General features: G+C 37.1%; 1 protein-coding gene across 2 annotated transcripts in view; it reads right to left on the bottom strand.

Annotated features, from left to right (window-relative positions):
- Positions 1-24,196, bottom strand: part of EYA3 (EYA transcriptional coactivator and phosphatase 3) — a gene marked incomplete at its 5' end in the record, with an annotated part of 100,537 nt that overhangs the window by 30,301 nt on the left and 46,040 nt on the right. The window contains 5 exons of one of the 2 annotated variants that reach the window (XM_079697795.1): positions 3,555-3,692; positions 10,642-10,778; positions 13,715-13,781; positions 18,822-18,901; positions 21,917-21,960. In XM_079697795.1, the coding sequence (XP_079553921.1) occupies positions 3,555-3,692; positions 10,642-10,778; positions 13,715-13,781; positions 18,822-18,901; positions 21,917-21,960 (466 nt within the window). Of the gene's footprint in view, positions 1-3,554; positions 3,693-10,641; positions 10,779-13,714; positions 13,782-18,821; positions 18,902-21,916; positions 21,961-24,196 lie in introns of those variants that run through there. The other variant, XM_079697796.1, reaches the window with a different exon arrangement.

Below are 24,196 nucleotides of genomic sequence, written 5' to 3' on the forward strand. Positions count from 1 at the left end.
GAAGACTGTGGTTATAGAACTGTGAGAGGCACAGTTGAATTAAGTGACATTGCCCCAAAGCTGGAGGGTAAACCCAAGGGTTAATGGCACACAGAAGTTGGTGCAAGATTTAGTTTCTACCCACCTCTCTAATTTTATGAATGTTTCTCTACCACCCATGCTCACCCAGCTTTCGAGTTACTCAAAACAAGAGAGACTCTTTCTCACTCAAGGACCTTTGCAATGTTGCTCTCCCTGCCTCAACTGTTGCTCTCCCTGGTCTGTCCCTCTTGCCCTCCAGCATGATCATTCCTTCTCAGCATGTCTACTCCCAGAGAGACTCTCTCTGGACTCCTCTATTAGAACTAATTCCTTTCTTGTTTTCCCAGTCACAACAACCAATTCTTTTTTCCTCTCAGAGCACTTTTCAAAACCTATTTCTTTATTTGCTTGTTTGTTTTCTGCCTCCCCTCCTAGTCTGTAAGCTCCATGAAGGCAGAATCTTACTACCTTATTCATCACCTCCAACGTCTAGCAAGGCACCCGGCCTACAATAGGTAAAGCTCAATAAATACTCGTGGGATTCATGAATAGCATGTCAAGGTTATCAAAAACAAGCAAAGTGTGAAAAACTGCAGTCAAGAGAATCCTAAGGAGCCATGACAATCAAATGAAATGTGGTGTCCTGGATGGGATCCTGGAACAGAAAAAGGACATCAGGTAAAAACTAAGGAAATCTAAATAAACCTAGGATTTAATTAATAATAATGTACTAATATTGGTTCACTAATCATAACAAATGTTCCATTCTAATGTGAGATGTTAATAATAGGGGAAACTGTGTGCAGGGTAGGGGGATATATAACTCTCTGTATCATCTGCTCAATTTTTCTACAAATCTAAAACTACAATAAAAAATAAAGTCTATTAAAATACAAAACAAATCTCCTAGTCAATGAAAGACTCTTGAGCCCAAAGACATTCACTGAAATTCAAGTTTGGGTTAAAATTAATTCTGAAATTTCTGAAATTAATTTTGCTACTTGAATTTTAATTATTTAAATCATCTCAATTGAAGAAAATAACCAGAGATTGGGCCACACAGTCAGACACTCTAGAAAAAGGTTGATATAAAGAAGCCAGATCTATCTAATCAAAGGGTTTTCATGAGCATTAAAGTATAAACTAAAGAAAAGGTTTTGATCAGAGCTGATCAAGTCAGAAGTGGAATTTACTGTAATTTCCCTAACTTCCCCCGGGAAGATGGGCTATTGTCAATTGTTGAAAGCTTCTGGAGGGGATGAGGGGACATTGCTGTTTTGACCACTTAAAAAAAAAAATCAGTACAATGCTCCTTGTTTGTTTGTTTTTGCGGTACGCGGGCCTCTCACTGCTGTGGTCCCGTGTCCCCTGCATCCGCAGGCGGACTCGCAACCAGTGTGCCACCAGGGAAGCCCAATGCTCCTTGTTTTTATTCCGTGGAATGACTGGGTATTTAGACGGGGGGGAGATGAAGCCCTGGAGAGCTGACATTAATTATCTGTGCTAAAGGAAATGAAAAGTGGGGGTGAGGAGAGTGATACTGATACAGGAGAATCCAGGTGATTCAAATGTGCCAGTAATACCCATATTTCCTTTTAGCCAATTGTTACCACTTGCTTTCTACCAACTTTTTCTCAGAATAAATGGCAAAAATTGATAACTTGATGGTTAATTTCTGCCTTAATTTCTACCCTTTGCCAAAGTTCTAATGGCAATATAATGGGCCAATAGGTTAACCTATTGGGTAGGGAAGGGAAATGAATTTAAATACTTGCAAGTATAGGTTCTCAATTATGGGAGTTGATATTGATACCATGACTTCTACATTGAAAATCATAAACATTACACCCTTGGGCTGGGGTCAGGCTGCCCAGCTTACATCCTTGGCTTATTTACTGTGTGTCTTATGTGCCAAATCTGTAAAATGAGATTAATGACAGTACTTCCCTCATAGGTGTGTTGTGATTACATGAGTAACACCTATCTCTGCTAAAATAATGCTAAGCACATAATATGCACTTAACAAATACCAACAGTGATCATTATTAGCACAATGGAGGAAATTGGGTTAATTGACCTAAAGGGAAAAAATGTACTAAAAGGTAAGAAATTAGGATAGTGGCAAATGAGGTTGAAAGCACAGCTTCATGACTTTTTTAAAGCAATGGATCTTAAAAGACCCCCAAAAGGTGGTTCCTCTTGTTTTACAAAGAGGAAGAAGTAAGCACAGCTATCAGGTTCCTCAAATTCAAGGTACAGGTACAGACGAGTGGTGGTTCAACACCTTGGGAGAGGATTATTAATATAAAGGAAGAGAACTCATTGCTTTTCTTTCATGACCTAGGTGTAGTCATCAGAGATATATCAGTTTAGGAGGGACTTGGCTACTAGATTTGCCTGTAGTTGGACCCCAAAGCCTACCAAAGTAGAGGAACACTTTATAAAAATGAAAGGGGGTAGAGGAGAAGACAAAGTCATGCTCTTGAGTTTTTTTCCTCCTGGTTTGTTCCCATTTTAGAAAGAAGGAAGGGGGAGGGGACAAACATAAAAAGAAGGGAAAATAATTAAGAGGAGACTTCGTAAACAATAAGAGATAAAGGTAGCTCAGAGCAAGGTCTTAGGAATGTAGTAACCAGTTGTTCCCAAGAGACTAGGAAAAAGTAGTCCTCAATCATTTTATTGAAAACAGTTAATACTAAAAATCAAAATATTTTGTTTAATATAATCTACATCAAAACAGTTTTTCATCGTCAAAGTTTATATTTTAAGACTACCTAGGACTGGTTTCATAAGGAATAATATTTAAAAGCTGGGAGAAATCAGGAGAAAGGAGGCAGATGAGAAGTCAAGTAGATGAACATTAATTCCCAATTTGGAGCAATGATAAATTCCCTGCATTGGACTTGGAAGGGAATTAACTCCACAGTGCCTTTTGAGTTTCTTTGTCTTCATTCCAAATAGTCCTGTCATAATTCTAACCTTTTAGAGGAAGAACTCAGGAAGGCAGAGGTGTTTAGAGTTCAAGCTTTAATGCTATGCTTTCCATCACAAAATAGAAACAACACTGAATTTTTTGAACAAGAGAAAAGCTCACCAAGAAGTAGTAAATGGGGGTGGAGGTATCACAAAACCACAGCAGAAAAGCAGCACATATCTCACAAAGCAGCACTCAATCTCACTTTCCATTCTATTTGGACTTCACATAAAAGAAGTCAGCAAAGCTCTAACCCATGGAGTCTTCTGCTCATTTACAGGACAAAAGGCCACTGAGAACAGACTAGAACAAAATTAGACAGGTTTTCTGGACACCAACGTGCAAAAGAGGAGTCTTCAATTCTATTAAGCAGTTCACAGTCAAAGGCTTAAACTACTTATGAACCACACTCCTAGGTTCTAGTTTGTCTAACACAAAAAGCATGCACAAATGCAAATATCCTACATTACCCAGTATGTTTGGAGATACAGGTAGATTAAAAACAAAAAACAATTAAAAAAAACAAAAAAACAAAACACACACAACCATGCCTGTTTACCTTGAATGGGATAAGAATAATGTGCTGGGCTTGGCTGGCTTGTGGTTAACCCTGTAGTGCAGGTAAGAACACTGTGTTGACTTGGAGATGGAGTCTGAGTTAAACCACTTTCAGGTTTCATACCTGGCCACAATGCACCTGAATCAGATAAATTGGACCAATTACAAACAAAACACTGGAACTGAGGAGCATGGTTATGCTTTCAAATATCAGCCAGTAGGTTTAAAATCAAAATCTTAAAACAAAAATAAATTTGCTTGTAAGAGAAAATTATTGAATCTCCCACTCGTAATATACCACAAGCAAATACAATTTCAAAGAATTGGGGAATGGGGCCATAGAAACAAAAATCTTGTCAAAAACCCAATAGTGATATGTATGTATGTAAGTTCACTTCAATGGTTGGGGAAAATTGATCAGCATTCAGGAAAAGGGCTACTGACACCCTAGCATTGTTGTAGAGTGCCTGACATTCCTGTAGAGTGATAAATCATTTATCTGCATTGTCTAGGTAGGAGACATTCCACATACGTTTAAAATTCACTTACCCATTAAACAAGCACCAGATTTTTCTAAAATGTATGTATACTTCTCTGCCTTCTTAAGCTGGTTATTTTGTTACCTTTATTTCTTCTGATTAGGAAAGACATACCTGCTTACTTTTATAAATTAAAAAACATTAACAGAAATATAATTTCTAATTCTTAGAAATAATAAAGTCATACATAATCCCACCATCCAGACTTAACCGCTATTCACAGTTTGCATAAGAGTCACTCAGATTTCTTCTGTTTACTAATCTTTTTTTTCTTCTTTTTAATAAAAATGGGATGTTACATGCTGTTCACAATTTGCTTTTCCACATACCTGAGACATATCTTTCCCTGTTAGAACATATAATAAGACATCATACCTATTCACTTTTATTTTTATCACAATGCTCCTAAGTGACAATCTTTCTAAAAAATATTTATATCCTTTCCTGCCTTCTTAGCAGGGAGGAAATAGTGACCATACCTTTTCTCAGATCTATACTGTGCTGTGCTATGTACATTACAGAAACATCCCCAGAGGCTACTGCAATATGTGAAGACATTTGCTTAGTACTAAGTAGAATTCAATTATAGTTCCATAATTTGAAGGCTCTTGTATCACTTTGTCTTTTCTCTGTGATCTGTCACTTCTTGACAATCTCCTGTTATGGCTGTATCTCCTTTTTCATTTGCAGTAAACTAGGAAACCATTAAAAAAGCTTGCCTCTACACGACAGCCTAAGGATATCCTTTATGAGTGAAGAGTTTTTATCATAAAATTTTTTTTTTTTTGGCCACGCTGTGCAGCATGTGGGATCTTGGTTCCCCAACTGGGGATCGAACCCATGCCCCCTGCATTGGGAGCACGGAGTCTTAACCACTGGACTGCCAGGGAAGACCCCAAGTTTTTGTCATAATTTTGGCTATGCAAAAGTCTATTAAAAACCTCACTGTAGGGAGGAGATATGGGGATATATGTACAGGTATAGCTGATTCACTTTGTTATAAAGCAGAAACTAACACACCATTGTAAAGCAATTATACTCCAATAAAGATGTTAAAAAACAAAACAAAAAAAAACAAAAAAAAAACCTCACTGTGCTCTGAATAGTTATAGCTACTGGATCAATATAGTTGAAGCTGATAATTAGGCCCAAGAAGATTCATCAAACACATTCCAGGTAAGAAATCAATACCAAGGTCAGCCACAGATTCAAATTCAACATTACCTCACTTCATATACTCTTAATCTGATAAGAAATTTATAAATATATAATGCTTTGAGAATAAGGACCTCTGCTTCACCAGGGCACTCAGATATCTTAGTGTAACTCAGATCTGTAAAATTGGTTGATAAGTAAATGTAAGAATAGTAAAAGGAGGTGTTAAAATCTTAAAAGGTTCACAGTGGAACATGGTAATTGCCTTGTCTCAAACTTTTTTTTTTCATTGAAGTATAGTTAATTTACAATGTTGTGTTAGTTTCTGCTGTAGAGCAAAGTGATTTAGCTACACACACACACACACACACACACACACACACACACACACATTTTCAGATTCTTTTCCATTATAGATTATTACAAGATATTTAGTATAGTTTCCTGTGCTATACAGTAGGTCCTTGTTATTTACCTATTTAATATACAGTAGTGTGTATGTGTTAATCCCAAACTCCTAATTTATCAAACTAAAGCATTAAAAAGCAAGACATATTCTTTTCTCACCTACTAACCACATGAAATAACATATTTGAGGAGATTAAGGAATGCCAACATCTCTAGCACAAATTAGGAGGGTTGCCCTCCACCCCCTTCCACCCCTTGGTTCATGATGATTTTCAGTCTTGCCCAGGTAAGCCACAGCTTAACTCCTTGTTATGGCTGACATTTAACAATAAAAAATATTTGAGAATGTAGTTTTTTTGAACATTTATGATGTGAAATTTGAATATTAGTGCTAAGATTCTTGGTGGTTGACTATCACACTTTTTAGAAACATAGAAACAACTTGCCTTTTCAATGTCACAATAACTTTCAGATTTATTGTAATCAATGTGGTTTGTTTTCTAAATAGGTTCTGAACCTGAGGTGTTGGGTTTGTAAACATGTTTATTATTACACTGTCCTAAAATACTATCTTACTAATAAGAATAGTATTAACTGAGAGAGTTTTGCTAGTCTCATCATTCAGTATGGATTTTTAAAGTTTCAAAATGTAAAATTTCTATAAACTGGTCCATCTTATAAGGTCAGAAATTAGTGCAAAATGTCCAAGACAAGTAGAGAAAATAATAGATAGTTTTGAATGTTTTTGGGCAGAAACATAAAGTAGCTATTGAATATTACTTTATGAAGAATAGAGGAATAAAAGACAATATGGACACTGCCTCCAGTATCACTGTAGCCCTGCTCTTTAAGTGTGTGTGTATCTATCTGTCTATCTTCCTTTGAAAGCACTCTTTCCAGAATTCCAAGTAACAAGTAGCATGACCAAATGGTGTGACTGTAGAGCACTAATGCCGGCAGCAAAGAAGAAATGAAATCCTGGCTTCCTGACTCCTGGTTCACTGTTCTTTGCCTACAAGTAGACTTTCTCAAGTCATTTTAAGCACCAAGAGCCTGATGTAGAGAAGCAGCTGATCTAAAAATGGCAAAGGAAGTCTGCCTCTGAGTGCTGTTCTCCTGCTGCCCCACAGTGGGGTCTTATCACAAACTCTACCCAAGTTTCTCAGCACAAATACTTCCCGCCTATTGGTTAGTCACTAACCAAACTAATCTGAGCAGTTCACTTTGCAGTCATATATATCAGAGTAGTGGAAATTTAGAGAAGATTAGTTTGGTTAAGAATCGAAGTACATATAAATGCTAAAAAAACCACAGGAAAGAATATCTTGTTGATTTAATACCTCTCTGGGATGAGCTCTTATAAATACTAAGTAATTTAATCTGAGTACTTTTGTTAACTCTAAGTAGATGTATATTATAGAAAATTGGGAAAATATAGAAAGTGAAAAGAAAAAAATTGCATAGTCTCATCACACACCCAAAAAATACAAACAATTCTCACTTTTGCACGGGACTGTGTTAACTGAAACCTGTACACATTGGAACTGTGTCCTCACTTTGCATGGTTCCTTGGTAATTGAGATCAAATCTGTACTGCCTGTACTGTTAACATTCAGTTTTTCTTCCAAATTATTCTTTATGTACATATTTTTAAAAACTACTAACTTGGTATATTATATTGTATTTTCAGTTTTATATACTGCTTTTTTCAATTAATAATAAACTTTTTTCAAGACACTATATATTCTTTAAGAATATGATTTATAATGGCTACAGTTTTCCATTCTATGGATACACTGCAATTTAACATATACCTTTCAATTCAATATGTCTGTTGTTTCCAATCTTTTGCTATTATAAATAATGCTGTGATGAATATCTTGGTAGTAAATTTTTATGGTTATCTCTAGTTAATTCCCTAGGATAAATCCCTAAAAGTAAAATTACTGAGGGATATGGCATGAACATCCTTAAGACTCTTAATACATACTGCCAAATCTCCACCTCATATTAAAGTTCTTTTAAAAGAAGGTAGAACAATGGTAGTTAAGCCAATCTTTTATGAGCCCCTAAAAACGAACGAGTCCCCTTTCTCTCACACGTACTCATGCAGATCACTGGAAGTTAAACCTCAAATCCTCATTCTACCATCTCACCAGATTTCTGTATAGCTCTGAAAAGATACGACCACCATTCCTTTACTTTTAAAGATGAGTCATAATATGGGCGTCCTAGATTTCCTCTAGTCTTTCCTCACTTCTTTAAAAGGAGGAAACTTTTAAATTTCAAAGTCAACTCTGAGATTAACTTTTTCATACAGGCCTAAATTTATGAGCACTTTTGGAATTAAACAGACCGGGGTGCACTTCTAATCCTAGGCATTTACTGACTGTATGACCTCAGGTTAGTCACTTAATCCTTCTAAGCCTGTTTCCTCATCTATAAAAAGGGATAATGCTGCCACTTACTTTTTAGGGTGGTCCTGAGGATTACATAAGAAAGTAATGTAAAGTGTGAAGCACTCATTCTCAGCATACTGCTTGCGTAGTAAGCACTCAATATTATTACAATATATTATTATTACTGTATAAATATATAACATACAATCATATTACAGTAAGATTTTCTAAAGCTCTGTTTACATCTGAAATAAAATAACAGACTAGCTAATCTAGTTTTAGTGCTAACAGGCAACACTAAGATAATAAAATTACCAAAATCTTCACAAGAAAAAAAGAAATGGAGTCTTTTTTTAACTGAAGTGTAGTTGATTTATAATACTGTGTTAATTTCAGGTGTATAGTATAGTGATACAGTTTTTTTGTTTTTTGCAAATTATATTCCATTATAGGTTATTACAAGATATTGGGTATAGTTCCCTGTGCTATACAGGAAGAAATGGAGTGTTTTACATCTGAATGATATAAAAGAAAAGAAGCCATGTGTTAAAACATAAGAAAATGTCTTTCAAAAATACAGTCACTTTAAAAAGCATTATACACACACACACACACAAAGTATTATAAACATTTCCTTAAAATTTCCTTTATAAAATTTGAGAATATGCCATACCTATCATTCAAAGGCAAATTAAGCTAATGAACAGTTCTCTCTGAATTACTGATATGAAAAACTTATTAAACAAGTTTCCCTCACCCCCAATTATTAAACAGAAATAGATTAATAAAAGAGCCTGCTATAACCAATATTTCTTTATAAAATAAACACTGTTTCCTTCAAGTTTTTAACAGGAATCTACCTATTTTACAGATTTTTCTTTCTTTCTTTAAAATGAGGGAAATGGGGCTTCCCTGGTGGCGCAGTGGTTGAGAGTCCGCCTGCTGATGCAGGGGACACGGGTTCGTGCCCCGGTCTGGGAAGATCCCACGTGCCGCGGAGCGGCTGGGCCCGTGAGCCATGGCCGCTGAGCCTGCGCGTCTGGAGCCTGTGCTCCGCAATGGGAGAGGCCACAGCAATGAGAGGCCCACGTACCGCAAAAAAAAAAAAAAAAAAAAAAAAAGAGGGAAATGCTGTGATTATAAAAGATACCATAATATCTAGGACCTATATGCACATGGCATTGTGCTAGGTATTCCAAAATCTGAGTTCAGAGATATAATAGGAGTTTTATTTAACACTGAACAGCAGCGATAATCAACTGTTCAACAATGTCATAAAGGGCTTTTGGCTTTCTAATAAAGAATTTAAATCAAAACAGAGAGTAAAAAAAAAATGTGAAATACTTTATACTTGCTAGCCTATTGTTAGCCAGCTGTTGATAAATTAGCTTTAATATATGCAAAAAGAAATAAACACAAACATATTCACAGAGTCCTGCTTCCAAAAGGACTGCTCAGTCTTGTCTGGTTAAATATATCAGAAACATAAAATTTTAGTATATACCGACAGGCACTGAGGCATGGGTGTACAAACAGGAAAACAAGAGCACTCCCAATTTTTGTTTCTGGTAGTTATCAGGAGCTAAGGAATGCTAACAAGCCTCAAGATAAGAAAGCTGTCAGTATCATAAAAGAGTAGCCAGACAGGCCAGGAAAAGTAGGAATCTCAAAACCAAAAGCAAGCAACACCCAGAATCTGTGGCAATCTGTTTGAAAGATTTTTCTAATTCTTAGCTAGTTTCAATAAAGGCTACACAGTTATAATTTTATTAACATATTGAATATTTTTTTAAAAATACAGTATTCTTTTAATTTTCTGGCACCAGTTCTAGGAAAGCAGGGAAGGGGCAATAAAGCACACTGACAATATCTATCAATTAACACACACAGAGAAAAAGCACAGACATTAAGTGCCCAAAGAACCTCAAACTGACTTCTAGTAAATCATTCTAATTTATAGTTCATGTACAAGATACCTAAAACCAAAGAACAAAACTCTCTATGCACATGATAAGGTTGTACAAAATTGGGGATTTCCCCCTCTAAGATGACTTTCTGGTTCAGCAGAGCAACAACTGATCAGCTTGGGGCAGCAGGGAAGGAGAGGGAGAAATTGACAAAACAGAGCGGGGTTGGTGGGGGCAGAAAACTATAAGGTATATTCCATCTGGAATATGTAGATTATTACTTGGTTTTAGCAAGAAATTAGCCACCTCAAAATATATTTGTCATGGTATCATGTTTTGTATGAAGTAAGTCAAATCAACTGTAATTCCTCAAAGAGTTTCCAAACACTTGAAGATTCCAAGCTTTACAGTCAACTTAGTATCCTGGAAATAGCTACATTATGGCAGATAAACAACTGAGTATTGAGAAGTTATGATTTTATATGACATGCATCAAATATACTGCTGGAAAGTTGCATACCCAACTTCTATCACACCTGTACCTGAGCAGGTGCTCTGCCAAGAACAACGTGGCATCTCTCAGCTTCCTGATCAGCTGTGCTCGCTTTTGGGGGAAAGACGGAAATTTCTGGGGGATAAAATCAACATTCTTAGCAACTGCTCACAATAGAATGCCTTACCGAAAGGAGGTAGTCCATATGTTTGGGTTGCCTGAGGGTAGACAGCATAGGGTTGAGACTGCTGCAGTGGCTGATACTGAGTCTGCCCAGGGTAAGCAGTTTCCGAAACAGGAACTGAGAGGATATGTGCATAAGGTCTAGAAAAGTTCAAGAAAACAAAAACTTTCATGTGAGAAAAGTAGAGGAAATAGCTAATACCACTAACAGCAAAGAATCAGCAATGAGGAGACGAACCTGCCACATAAAATGTCTCTTACTATGGTCAGAAAGTAGAATTATTTTTTCCTTTCCAGGTTCTACTGTCACCTACCTAACAATTTTACAGAAAATTTAATAGTTTCAAATATCTTCCTCCCAAGGTCCAGTTACTATGCCTCAAACATTTGTGGTGTGCCACACGCAAGGCCCTATGTGAGATAAAAGTATGGACTAAACTCGTTTATGCCCTTATGTCTAAATATAGAATAAAACCCTAAAATGACATAAAACTGGACAGAACAGGATTGGCAATTGGCTCCATTCTCCACCTAGCCCTCTGGGCCAAACTAAAGTTCTGAGAGGGAAAGTGGGACTTAGAGAAGAGGGTGAGGCTGGCAGAGGAAAGGCAAGCAACCATATTAGAAAACAGGGAGTACAGGTGTGGCCCAATATCCCCAGATCGAGCCTATAAAATAGAAGTCACATAACTAATAAAATCTAGGAAGTTCTAGACAGGACACAGAATTGCCCCGCTGATATTTAAGCCAGAGTACACTGCCACTAGTTGGTGCCAACCACATCAGGTTTAGCTAGAGATTTGAACTTAACAGTGAAACTTCTGGGATTTTAAACTAGCTAGATGACCTGGTCATTTTATCCATGGAATAAGATGGTGCCACATTTTATGCACTGAGTTTTTAGATACCGGTTATTTTATTTGATAAGTTATGCTGTACTTATAAGCAAGAAAGTGTCATATGTACCATATAGATCATCATAACAATAAAATAATGAGGGAAAGGGGTGTTTCAGAAAGGAAAAGATATTTTTTCCCCCAGTTTTGGGGAAGAAGAAAATGAAGGAAGCCTATAAAGAAATGGTCTGTGAGCTGAGCAGATAGCATGTGTAGAAATGGGAGAGAAAGGGTGTTTTAGGAAAAGAGAAAAACTCTGGCAAAGGTACAGAGGAAGGGCTTCAGCCTGCAAGGAGCACATATTATATTAAGGCAAAGTATAAGAAGACAGACAGCAAAGACCTTGAATATGAGGCTAAAAGTGTTCAACTGGGAGTCACTGAAATTGCTGAGCAAAGAATGACAAGATCAGAGCTGTTCTTTAATAAAGATTAGTTTGACATTTCTTTGTAAAATGGATTGCGGAGGGTGGTTGAAATAGAGGCAGTTAAAAAATGCAATGGTTTTAGCTAAGTGGTAAGGAGGTCTGCATTAAGATAGAAGGCATAGGGACTCCCCTGGTGGTGCAGTGGTTAAGAGTCCACCTGCCAATGCAGGGGACACGGGTTTGAGCCCTGGTCCGGGAGGATCCCATGTGCGGGGGAGCGGCTGGGCCCCTGCGCCATAACTGCTGAGCCTGCGCTCTGGAGCCTGAGAGCCACAACTGCCGAGGCCCACCCACCTAGAGCCCGTGCTCTGCAATGGGAGAGGCCGCCAAAGTGAGAAGCCCGCGCACCACGGCGAGGGGTGGCCCCCACTCACAGCAACGAAGACCCAACACAGCCAAAAATAAATAAATAATTTTTTTAAAAAAAATTAAAAAGGGAAAAGATAGCGGGCATAGCTAATAAGGTGTCCTGAGTACAGCAGATATACCAATATTTTTTGAACGAATGAATGAATTTGGAATATCCAATATTCACATCTCGGTAGACCCTAAAAGACTGAATTTGAAAATTTCTATTCTTCTTAGCCAGATCTGAGACCAGGAAATAGCTCAGGTTGTAGCTGTTAATCAAATCATGTGGGAATGATTTAAAATCTTAGTGACTTCAAATGGATTAACCTCCAGATATGATAAAGATCATAATATCATTTTTTATATAGTGTCTTTATAGCTCAAATTATTTTCTTATCTTCTTCATAATGATCTCAGAGAATAGGTTCAGTCATTTCACAGAAGAAGAAAACCACATGAAAATGACTGGCCCAAGAATGCTATTAGTGTTAACACCAGGTTAGAATTTGGAGAACTCATTGAGTTGACTTTTCAATTAGCTCATTTTTTTAACTGATGCAAAATTCAAAAGGAAAAAGTTTTCTTTTTATAACATACCCATACATATCACTCACCTCTGTTACCAAAGGTGAGTGTTCTTTATGTACCCTGCCTATGTAAGCACACCAGAATTTATCCCAGTTTAATAAAGCACACTTGTATGTATCTATGTATGTAGGCTCACTCTATCAATGCACAACTGCTGGCTCGATATACACACTGTTCTGCACCTACTCATCTTGGAGATGATTAACTTCGTGGACCTTAAATGCTGATCTTACCCCATGAGGCCCAAAATATTCAATGCACAACTGCTGGCTCGATATACACACTGTTCTGCACCTACTCATCTTGGAGATGATTAACTTCGTGGACCTTAAATGCTGATCTTACCCCATGAGGCCCAAAATATTGCCTCTTAATGACTTCAACCCACTAAACCTGTTTAATCTCAAGCCTAGTTCTACTCTTGAGGACACTCCTAAAACAATAAACTGAACATAGATTAGGCTGAGAAGTCCCAGTCTGAGGCTGGCTTTAGCTTTTTAAGTTGATCTCTTTATTAACGTAGAGCAAAGACAGAATGATCAGTAATATGTTTACATCATTAATGGTATTTTGCATTTTTCAGTGCCTATTCATTTTGAGCAAGCTCCTGGGTAACAGTGATCTATTCCAGACAATCATCATTAAAAGGATGTTATATAGACTATATTTAGAGGGAATGAAAAAACTGGAGCAGGGAAGAACAAGAAAGGTGAAAATAAGTTAACTGTCAACTTAATAACTTAAATATCAAGTTAAAATTTGCAATGAATCTAGAGAAAAAGCATACAGATTTTTGAAATAATTATTCAACTTACTTTGCAGAATATATTTGTGAGGTATAATCATTGGATGAGCGAGGGATGTAATCGGTGCATGTCATAACTGAAAGAAAGATATCACCAGGAAAAAGTTAGAACATTTCAAAAATGAAATGGGGAAATTTCATGTCTCACTGTATAGTCTTTCAAACTAAATAACAGAATACAACTTGGGCATCAGAAATTTAGAAAGACTATGCAGTAGGAAATACCTCACTCTTCTAATAATGGGTTTAGAGACTTTTAGAGACAGTAAAAGAAGCTAGAATGCAAAGGGTATGGTAAAGTGCTCAAAAGTCAGTACCAACTGAACTCTACCTTCACCCATCACTGATCTACAACCATGGATGAAGCAACTTCCTAAGCTCTCAGCTGTGCTCATAGGCAAACTTAAAATGCAAGATCTATGTCTAGGAAACCACATTATACTTCTTCAGCTTATTCATTCTCTGGGTGCTTACCCTATTCTGAATAAAAGGTCATAAGAATGACTTGCAGGAAGACAGATTTGGAGCAAGAACCCAATTTTATTAGAAAACTGTAGCTACTGCTGTATATAATCAACAGCAGAAAGACGTAAGTATGCGTCTGTATTACTATTTTTTCAGCTTTGTAGTAAAGGCTTTACGTTTGGCAAAGCAGAGACACACTTGAGGAACTGATGTAATACTCTGATAAACCATCAAGTAAAGAGACTTCCACAGCTAGTGTCCTCTTCACCTCCATGACTTCATCCAGAATAGATACCGTCATGAAGCTTGACCCTAATGATTTCATCTGGGATAAATACTGTAAATATTCAACTCAAGTTTGACAGATAGCAGAATCCTATTCATTAGCACTATCTCAGTCCATATTGTAGACAGAGTAACATCACACAGAGCCTGTACCAGACTCCTCAACTGTTCAAGAACTTCCTTCAACAACTATAAAGGAGGTTTCTCTACTGTGATCAGGGACTAAGGGTGAACCAACTAACTTTATGTCTAGCTGGGTTCCCTGAGTGTCTGATCCAAAAAGGGAACCCTGATCAAGATCAGATGCAGGGCCAATTCATGTCCAACAGTACGATAAATCATCATCTGAGAGTTTATCATGAATCTTGTCCACTGCCGTTGTTCAAAGTCTTTGAAAATACTTAATGGCAATTTGCAGATTATGTTAATCCATAATCACTTTGACAAAAATGAAGGGGATCTCAATTAGATCTAAAGTTCTTAGCATTCATCCCATAGAATGGAAGTTCATTTGAAATTCTAAATAATGGTTCCTTCTCTGCTGACAAGTACATTCAAAAACCCAAATCCTTCTCCTCCTCTGATTTAAGTTAATTCTAGAAGAGGTCCACAAAACGTCCTGGGAGATCTAGGCCAATTTTTACTTCTCTAGAGAATGAATGAGCCTTGATCTTTGCAGTACTTGGGAACTATGAAAGGCTTATAAAGAGTCAGGGCAAGGGACTTCCCTGGTGGTCCAGTGGTGAAGAATCCGCCTTCCAATGCAGGGGACAAGGGTTCAATCCCTAGTTGGGGGACTAAGATCCCACATGCCACGGGCAACTAAGTCCGCGCGCCACAACGCCTGAGCTTGCGCGCCTCAACAAGAGAGCCCGCGTGCCACAAACTACAGAGCCCACGCACCATGAGAAAGAAAAGTTCGCGTGCCACAACTAGAGAGAAGCCCGTGCACCGCAATAAGAGCCCAGGTGCCACAATGAAAGATCCTGCATGCCTCAAGGAAGATCCCGTGTACCGTAACTAAGACCCACTGCAGCCAAAATAAAGAAAGAAAATAAATAATTAAAAAAAAAGAGTCAAGGTATAATCTGCTTAAAATCTGTAACTTCTCTGTCCCCTTGCCAAGCTGTGGGACAGCTGCCTTCCTATTAAATTGTAAAAGTATTAAGATCATTATTGTATGTGTGCTAAATACCCAAGTTTTCTGTTCCCTTGTGACAAAAACTGCATGTGAGGTGGGATAATCAAGTTTCAATGACCTATGTCAGCTACACAACAAAGCCAGACCCCAGAATAAAATTACACAAAATGGAAATAGAACCCAAATTTCTTTAGCTTTGTGTAAATAAATCTGGATGTGTTTAACTTTGTACTGGTTAAAAAAAAAAGCGTGGAGATGAAGCAAAACCTTGAAATATATCCTGAAGGTAAAACTAACACGATATCCTGATGAATCTGTATGTAAGGAATGAGGAAAACGGGAATACAGGATAATTTCTAGGTTTTCAGCTTGAGTAATTAGAGGGACAGTGAAACCACTTCCAAAGATGGGGAAGTTCGGGAAAAGAACAGATTTGGGGAGGGCTAAGGGAATAAAAAGCTTTCACACATTTTAAGTATGACTTTCCTTTTAAATATCTAAGTGAAGATGTCAAGTAGGCAGCTGGATTCACAAATGAAATTAGGGGAGAAGTCAGACTAGAAATACAAATTTGGAATTCGTTAACAATGTATAAAACATTTAAAGTAATGTAGTAATGGATCAGAGGATGCAGAAAGAGCAAAGATGGTAGACTAGAACCAAACCCTGAGGCCCACCAACATTCAGAGTTCAGATAGTAGAAGAAAGGCCAGCAAAGGAGAAAGGTGGGAGAAAAAATAGTGGGAGGCAGGATACAAGGAGAGAAATGTCCACTAGAACTAGCACTTTCAGTTACTGAAAGTAACTAATGACCTTGACAAAAGCAATTTCATTGGAAGAGTGGTGACAGAAGCTAAATTTGAGAAGGTTGATGGGCGAATGGGAGGTGAGAAAGCAAGTGAGGGCAACTCTTTCCAGAGGTTCCAATGGGTCATGGAACAAAGAGAAGGTCTATATCTAGTGGGGGATGTGGACCCAAAGGACGGTTTTGTGTTTTAAGATGGTAGATACTGAATCATGTCTCTTTACTGACAGGATGGATTAAGAAGAGAAGAACATGACGATGCAGGAATGGTATTAGGATAACCAAAGTACCAAAGTCCTTGGGGGAGGTGAGAACAGATAGGGTATGAAGCACAAATAAAAGGTTTTACCTTTGACAGGAGCAAGAATACTATTCCAATTCTGACAAGAATGAAGAGAGATAATATGGGTACAAACACAAGTAGCTTTGAAGATCTGGTGGTGGTAGGATAATAAGGGAGCTTCCTGTCACAGAGAGCTTCTCTTTGAGAAGGAGTCATCAGGTAAGCATGAAGAAAGGTGAATGAGTATGGGTGCTTCGAGAGGAAAGAAGTGGTGTGAAATATTAAAAGGTAAAACTCATGAGTAAAATGTAGTAGGGTGCCCACTTGAGGCCCTGTGAGTAAATAGTCAGCTAGGTGTATAAATCATCCAATAATGTTCAGCTATTTGAATGCACTTATAGAGAAGGTAGAGAGTTGGATTAAATTATGACTGGGGTTTAGCAAGAAGAGTACAAGAGGCCAAATTATTGAAGATATTTGTAAGGGAGTAATTATAATAAAGAACCATAGAATCTATGCTGAGTAAAAAGGGACAGGAAAACAAGAAGGACATTATGGGTATTGGATAGGTCATCTATATGGATGTTGAAATTACCAAGAATAATAAGAGTCTGGATGGAGAAGAAAAAGAAGATCTAGTCTTTAAAGAGCAAAATGACTAGGAGTTCAGTCTGAGGTAAAAAGAAATGTGGGGAAGGGGCACAAATATAGACTTCAAAGGAACCAGAGTTTTTGAGAAAAAAAGAGAAATGGTTTTCAAGAAGCAAGAAGACAACTTACCTCTGGGCCCTGAAGTATATAAGGAACAGGCCTTTTTCTTGGGGATGAGTGAGATATTAAAAAAATTAGAGCAGACACTTTTCATTGATTAGAGCTGTTTCCCATAGGTATCAGAATTAGCTATCTTCTTGAAAATGCAGATTCCCATCCACATCAGGTCTACTGAATGATAATCACTGAAGATGAAGCTAGAATTCTACATTACAAACAAGCACTCCAGATGACTCTTAGGTATGCTGAAAGTTTGAGAACCACTGGAACAGCATCTTTGAGGAAATAATATATACAACTCAAGACATACCATTTTTTAAAAAAATAGGCACACCATTTTTTAACACATGGGAATTATACAAGGTTAAGCATAATCATCTTAAGATATATCCCCCAAATAAATGTCTTTTCAAAAAGTGTCTTACACAAATTTATCCTTTTAAAGTGTGTGGGAAAATAGGGAAGGGCACAGCTATTGGGTTGGCCAAAAAGTTCATTAGGGTTTTTTCTGTAAGATCTTATTTAATTTAATTTCAAGGAGGACTATTTGCCCTATGGAGCATACCACCATGGTATGTCAGAGAAAGCTCATGTCTCCACAGGAAAAAAAAAAAAAGGACATTCTACAAATTTTTGTCTAACGTATGAATATAACTGTTCTACAGGAGAATAAGGGTTGGTAAGTGGATCCCTGAGATGGATCTCCCTCAGGGCCCAGTATCAATCTTGGGCTCTCGGGGGATTATTTTTCTTTTTTTGGCCTAGATGGATAGGTAGAATTATTTGGTTTTTAGGAAGGTAGAAAAATATCAAGCCCTCTGGAGGAACAGTCAGAGGTTGGCCCACAAACTTTTCTGATTTTGAGTAAGGCACTATTTATTACCTTTAGAACATCCAACCTCGAAACAAAAACACAATCACCAGGGCTTCCCTGGTGGCGCAGTGGTTGGGAGTCCGCCTGCCGATGCAGGGGACGCGGGTTCGTGCCCCAGTCCGGGATCCCGTGTGCCGCGGAGCGGCTGGGCCCGTGGGCCATGGCCGCTGGGCCTGCGCATCCAGAGCCTGTGCTCCGCAGCGGGAGAGGCCACAACAGTGAGAGGCCCGCGTACAGCAAAAAACAAAAACAAAAACAAAAAAACCCCACAATCACCAATCCCTGGGGAGTGAATTCCATGTGATTTTGTTCCTTAGCTGGTATGTCAATAAGGCTTATAGCAGAGCACAAGGATGAACACACAAACAAGGCAATGAAAGGATTCTGGATATTCGGAGACAAACAAGGCAATCAGTGAAGACCAATTATAAAAGAACAGCATCACCTGGTCACAGAAACACCTCTTCCATGGTGCACAGAATATGGTACTTACTTTCCTCCGACATGGTAAGGTTTGAAGCAAGGCTTGAAGTTTCAGGTTTCTGATCACTGACTTCGGAGTTGCTTACTTGACTGGGAAAACCAAAATGAATACATTAGCCCCTGACTGATCTGCTGCATTGCTAAAAGTGATTAAATCAAACCCTTTCTTCCTAGGTAAGTAAGAGGCAAGGTAAGTCTACTTTATGAAATACTTATTCTTGGTTTTTAGCGGCTACCTAAAGAGCTAGGGCCAGGGCTAGTACCTTCAGCATTCTACTGTTCTTCGTCATCACTTCAATCTTTGTATCGCTCAGAAATTCCACCTAAGCCACAGGCAAGTCGGATTTTCTCTGAAGACCACATGGTAAAAGAAAAATTCCACAACACCAAAAACTGCTGTCACTTTATTTCCAAAGTACCAAAGGGAAGTAGGAAGATGCTTGATTTCAGACAATGGTCCTCATAATCACTTGACAAGTTTTTTCAAATCATACATGTTTGCTTCCAAGAAAGGGTTCTGAACCTTAAAATGGTGCATTCTGCTGTATTTCCTTTCCCCCAATTAAAAATAAACAAATTTTTATTTGTTATCATTTCCAAAACTTAGCAACATCTTTTTAAAAAAACTTATAAGACAAATTAAGAGAAATTGTAAAAGATAAGTCATGTAAACTGGGAGGACAAGTCATTATGTTAGACACTTTAATGTTGGGAAGATCCTCACTGAAATTCTGAATTGGAGATTATACTTTCATCCCTCACCGTGTCCTCCCTCTTCCTTCTACCTTACTTTCCACTCTCCACATATTCCCTCAACTACCAGTATAGCACAGTGCTTAAGAGTGTGGATTCTAGAACCAGATTGCTTGAGTTCATATTCCACTTTGCCAAAACTAGCTTTATGACTTCAAGCAAGTCACTGAACTTGTCTGTGCTCCAGTTTTTCAACTGTCAATGAGGGATAATTTATAGAAGCTACCTTTTAGGGTTGTAATAGAAATTAATGAGTTAATATATGAAAAGTACTTAGAACAGAGACTAGAACAGAGTAAGTGCAATATAACTGTAGCTAGTATTATTACAATACAAATTCTCCCCAGCCCAGGTATTCTTCCCACATTCATGTTCCCTAGCAAGAAATCTGCTTTGCTGTTCTACACTCTAGGGAGATGTGGAGGACACTGTCCCAGACACTGCACATATCTGGAAAGAGTAGTTTTAAAAAGAAAAAAATTTTAAAAAGAAATGTTATTCATAAAAAAAAATACACAGGACCAAAATTCTTAAAGCTCTCATTATCTTTTCTGAATGGACCTCTAATATTCAAGCATAATAGTTTTTTTTTTCCGGGTATATTCTCAATGTTCAAACAATTTTCCCTAAGATGTAATTAATTTTTAAAGGTAAATCCCCAGATGAAGTTTATTTTAATCTATTTACTCAACTGTCTGTATTTCTGGAATAGCGCTTAATATACCAACCAAGATATTACTATGGGAATTTAGGGTAAGGGTAAGAAATCATACTGAATAGTTACATCATTGTTTCCCAAAATGGCTTATTTCTTATAATTACCTGAATACAGACTTCTGAGCCCCATCTTATGCCTAATTAAATAGGATTCCAAGGAGAAAGGTATAAACCCAGACAAGAACTTCACATTTCTGACTACAATGACTGGTCTTCTATGTGTACCTGAATAAGTCTGGGGTTCACTGTTATACCCACTGTTGAAAGACTATTTCTAGATCCTGTATCTTAGAAGGTATATTTGTATGGTCTGGCATACAATGGACCAGTTCCTAAAATCCTATGGTCCTGTAATCTTATAGCAAAATCCCCTACCTATTCAACTGAGTATCTAGAGATTAAATAGAAACAACAGCACCAAGACAGTGAATTAACTCCAGCACTATTAAATATTTAAAGTTATTGTATCTAGAAAAATTATTACTGTCTCAAAATGTAATTATTTTCAGTTATATAAACATAAATTTTACTTAACAATGTGTGTATATTAAAAAAAATGCTCCAAAATAAAATTTCCCTTCTCCAAAAAAGAGCAAAAACACCCAAACTCCAAAAGTAAGCACCACAAATATTTCATTCTCATTCAATAGAACTCTTGTCAATAATTAACACAACCAACTAAAGAATGGATAAACAAAGTGTGGAATAGACATAGAGTGAAGTATTATTCAGCCTTAAAAAGGAAGGAAATTCTCACACATGCTACAACATGGATAAACCATGAAGACATTATGCTAAATGAAATAAGCAAGTCAAAGAAAGACAAATAACTTATGATTGCACTAATAAGAGGTACTTAGAGTACTCAAAATCACAGAGACAAAAAGCATAATGATGGTTGCCAGGAGGTGGGAAAAGGGGAAAATGGAGAGTTATTGAAGTCTTTTTCTGGGGAAGGGTCAATGCTTGATAGTGAAAATATGACAGATTATTTAATTCGAAGTGTATAAGACACAGGGCTAGTGTGACAATAGAATAAATAAGCTGGAATGATAGTGTGTGTGGTGGTATAAGAGTAGGATTCTTAAAATTAAGATGTTAGAGGTGATGCAGTTACCGGCTCATATGGTTGGTAGACAAACAACAGAAGGTAAGAACTGTGGACAACTGAAAATCATGGTGTTGTGGAAGCAAGAACATGACATGCAAAGAAGCTGCCTCTTTTCTACAAGGGGAGCCTAGCTAATGACTAAGGTGTCCCATATCCATTTGGTAATTAATGATTAACCCCTTGGGTTTTCCTTATTTCTGTCTTCCCTACTATGTATACTATACATCTGACTGAAGAATATTCACCATTGTGTCTCTTCCACATATCACAGGATCTGAGAGATACCATGAGATTGGTATATATTGTTGAATAAATAATGAATAAATGAAAAAAATCAGCACCTATGTGTTTCAAGGACAAACTTTTAGAGGAAAATTTTCACCTTAAACCAAATAATTTCAAAACGTAAAGATTGATGCTAAAAACCAAAAAGAGGGTAGTCAACACAAATCATGCCCATATACTAATCAGTATGTAAAAACAATTATAAGTAGGTCATTAAAAAGAAATTCAACTCTGTATACCTTAAAGTTTGCTCTCCTGATTCCTGCATCTTGGCTTTTTTCACCTGTAAAAAAATTATACAAAAGCATCAATGTCTTGATCTGTTTTTAAAATCATCTAGCTACTCAAGTGGCAGCCTAATATTAACTAATAAAGTACAGGGTAACTGTTTCCTTTTGTTTTCCTTAGATTTATTTTATTAATCCCTATTATATTTTAGAGTTAGAGATGTACTTGTTTTTCACATGAGGTTCTCTCTTTTTTTAAATGAAAAAAGTGTTTTTCACATTCAAGGTAAAATAAAAGGTTTACCAGGATTTTTACTCAACACAGAATGTTTACGAGGATAAGGTATCCAAACTTGGATACAAACTGGTTAGTTTAAAATTTTAGCAGACACACAGTTTTATTTTCAAACAGTAAGTATGGCAATCTCACTATCATCTAATCATTTATTTAACAGAAATATCTTTATATTCAAATTACTTACATGCCAAAAATAAAAATAAATTCTAATCAGGTTACCAGTAATCTAAAAAATATACTTCACACTATTCTGTTTTTTCCCCATATTTTCACCTTCTCTAATTCCTTCTAAGGTAAAAGCATTTTCATTGAAACAGTTTAAGAATCCATAAATGAAAGATCAATGGTTAATACTACTAAGTTTTCCCTGTTTTTTTATATTACAAAGAATCTGATTTTAGAGTTTTCTGATTAGAATTACTAGTTATAGTAGAAGTATGCTTAGTGTGCTTAGCCATACAAATTATTAATACTTAAAGTATTTCAAGCTGACAAAGAGTACTGCCAACCACTACAAAGAGTAAGAACTCACAGAGGCAGAAACTTTGCTAAACAATTTTAAATAAACATATCCAGTGGGAATATAGCTATTTAATATGATTAAATTTAACAGTTCAGACAAGGTAAATAATAAATACAAGTTAAATACAAGGCCCATACAACTTCTCATGGACAGCCACTCCTCATGAGAAAACATGACAAAATAAATAAAACCAACTACTCTTGGTTATTTGCTTATGGCATATCAACTCATTATATTATGATGCCTAAATTTTCATAGGTACCAATAAAGATAAAGAAAAAAGGGGCATTAAAAAAGAACCCTCTAAGGACTTCCCTGGTGGTGCAGCAGTTAAGAGTCCACCTGCCAGGACTTCCCTGGTAGCGCAGTGGTTAAGAATCCGCCTGCCAATGCAGGGGACATGGGTTCGAGCTCTGGTTCGGGAAGATCCCACATGCTGCAGAGCAACTAAGCCTGCGAGCCACAACTACTGAGCCCGCGAGCCACAACCACTGAGGTCTGTGTGCCACAACTACTGAAGCCCACGTGCCTAGAGCCCGTGCTCCACAAGAGAAGCCACCGCAACAAGAAGCCTGCGCGCCACAACGAAGAGTAGCCCCCGCTCCCTGCAACTAGAGAAAGCCTGAACACACCAGTGAAGACCCAACACAGCTAAAAATAAATAAATAAGTTTTTAAAAAACCCTCTAAATTTAGAAACAAAATTATAGAAGCATATGAAGAAAAAAGAAAAAAACAAAGAACTTTGAGGTAGATAAACCCTTACTAAGCATGATATTAAATTCAAAAGCCATAAAGGAGAAAATAGACTGATTTTACAAAAATTCAAAACTTCTGTATGATAAAAGATACCAAAACCAACCAAGAGGTCAAGGAATTCCAGGATGGTATACATACTGTGACAAGAGAATTTAATTGTATTACAAATGTATGACATAACCTCACTGAAAGGCATAGGAGAAAAATGCGCTGATGCAATAACGCTGGAAAACACGTTTTGACTGGAAACTGAAAGGCTAAAGATAAGAAAAATTCAACTTTCTAGTTTATCTACTTAGACTTTCTAGTTTATCTATTTATGTCATTTCACAAATGACAAAATACAGGGTCTTGCTATAATATAAATGTGCTGTCCCTCCCACCTGAAGATGACAGTATTTACATAAGGTCGGATAATAATGTAATTTTCCAATAGTGGTGATGAATCTATGCTTAGCTCACCCAAAGACCCTCTTTGTGATCAAAGAAATGAATTTAAAACAGTCTATGGTCTCCTAACAGTAATCCATATAAAGAAAACTAGAGCACTGAGGAATCTAATTTATCAGTCTTCATTTTATTAGTGCCACAGAATAACAAATTTAGCTAGAGAACTAAAAAAAAGAAAAAGCCCTGGAGCAAAATTTTTAAATATACCATAATGGCCTTTCCAGTAAGAATTACGCTTTTTCACTTTCTATTTACTACAATGC

The sequence above is a fragment of the Hyperoodon ampullatus genome (assembly GCF_949752795.1).
Source record: "Hyperoodon ampullatus genome assembly, chromosome: 2".
NCBI classification, from domain to species: Eukaryota; Metazoa; Chordata; class Mammalia; order Artiodactyla; family Ziphiidae; genus Hyperoodon; species Hyperoodon ampullatus.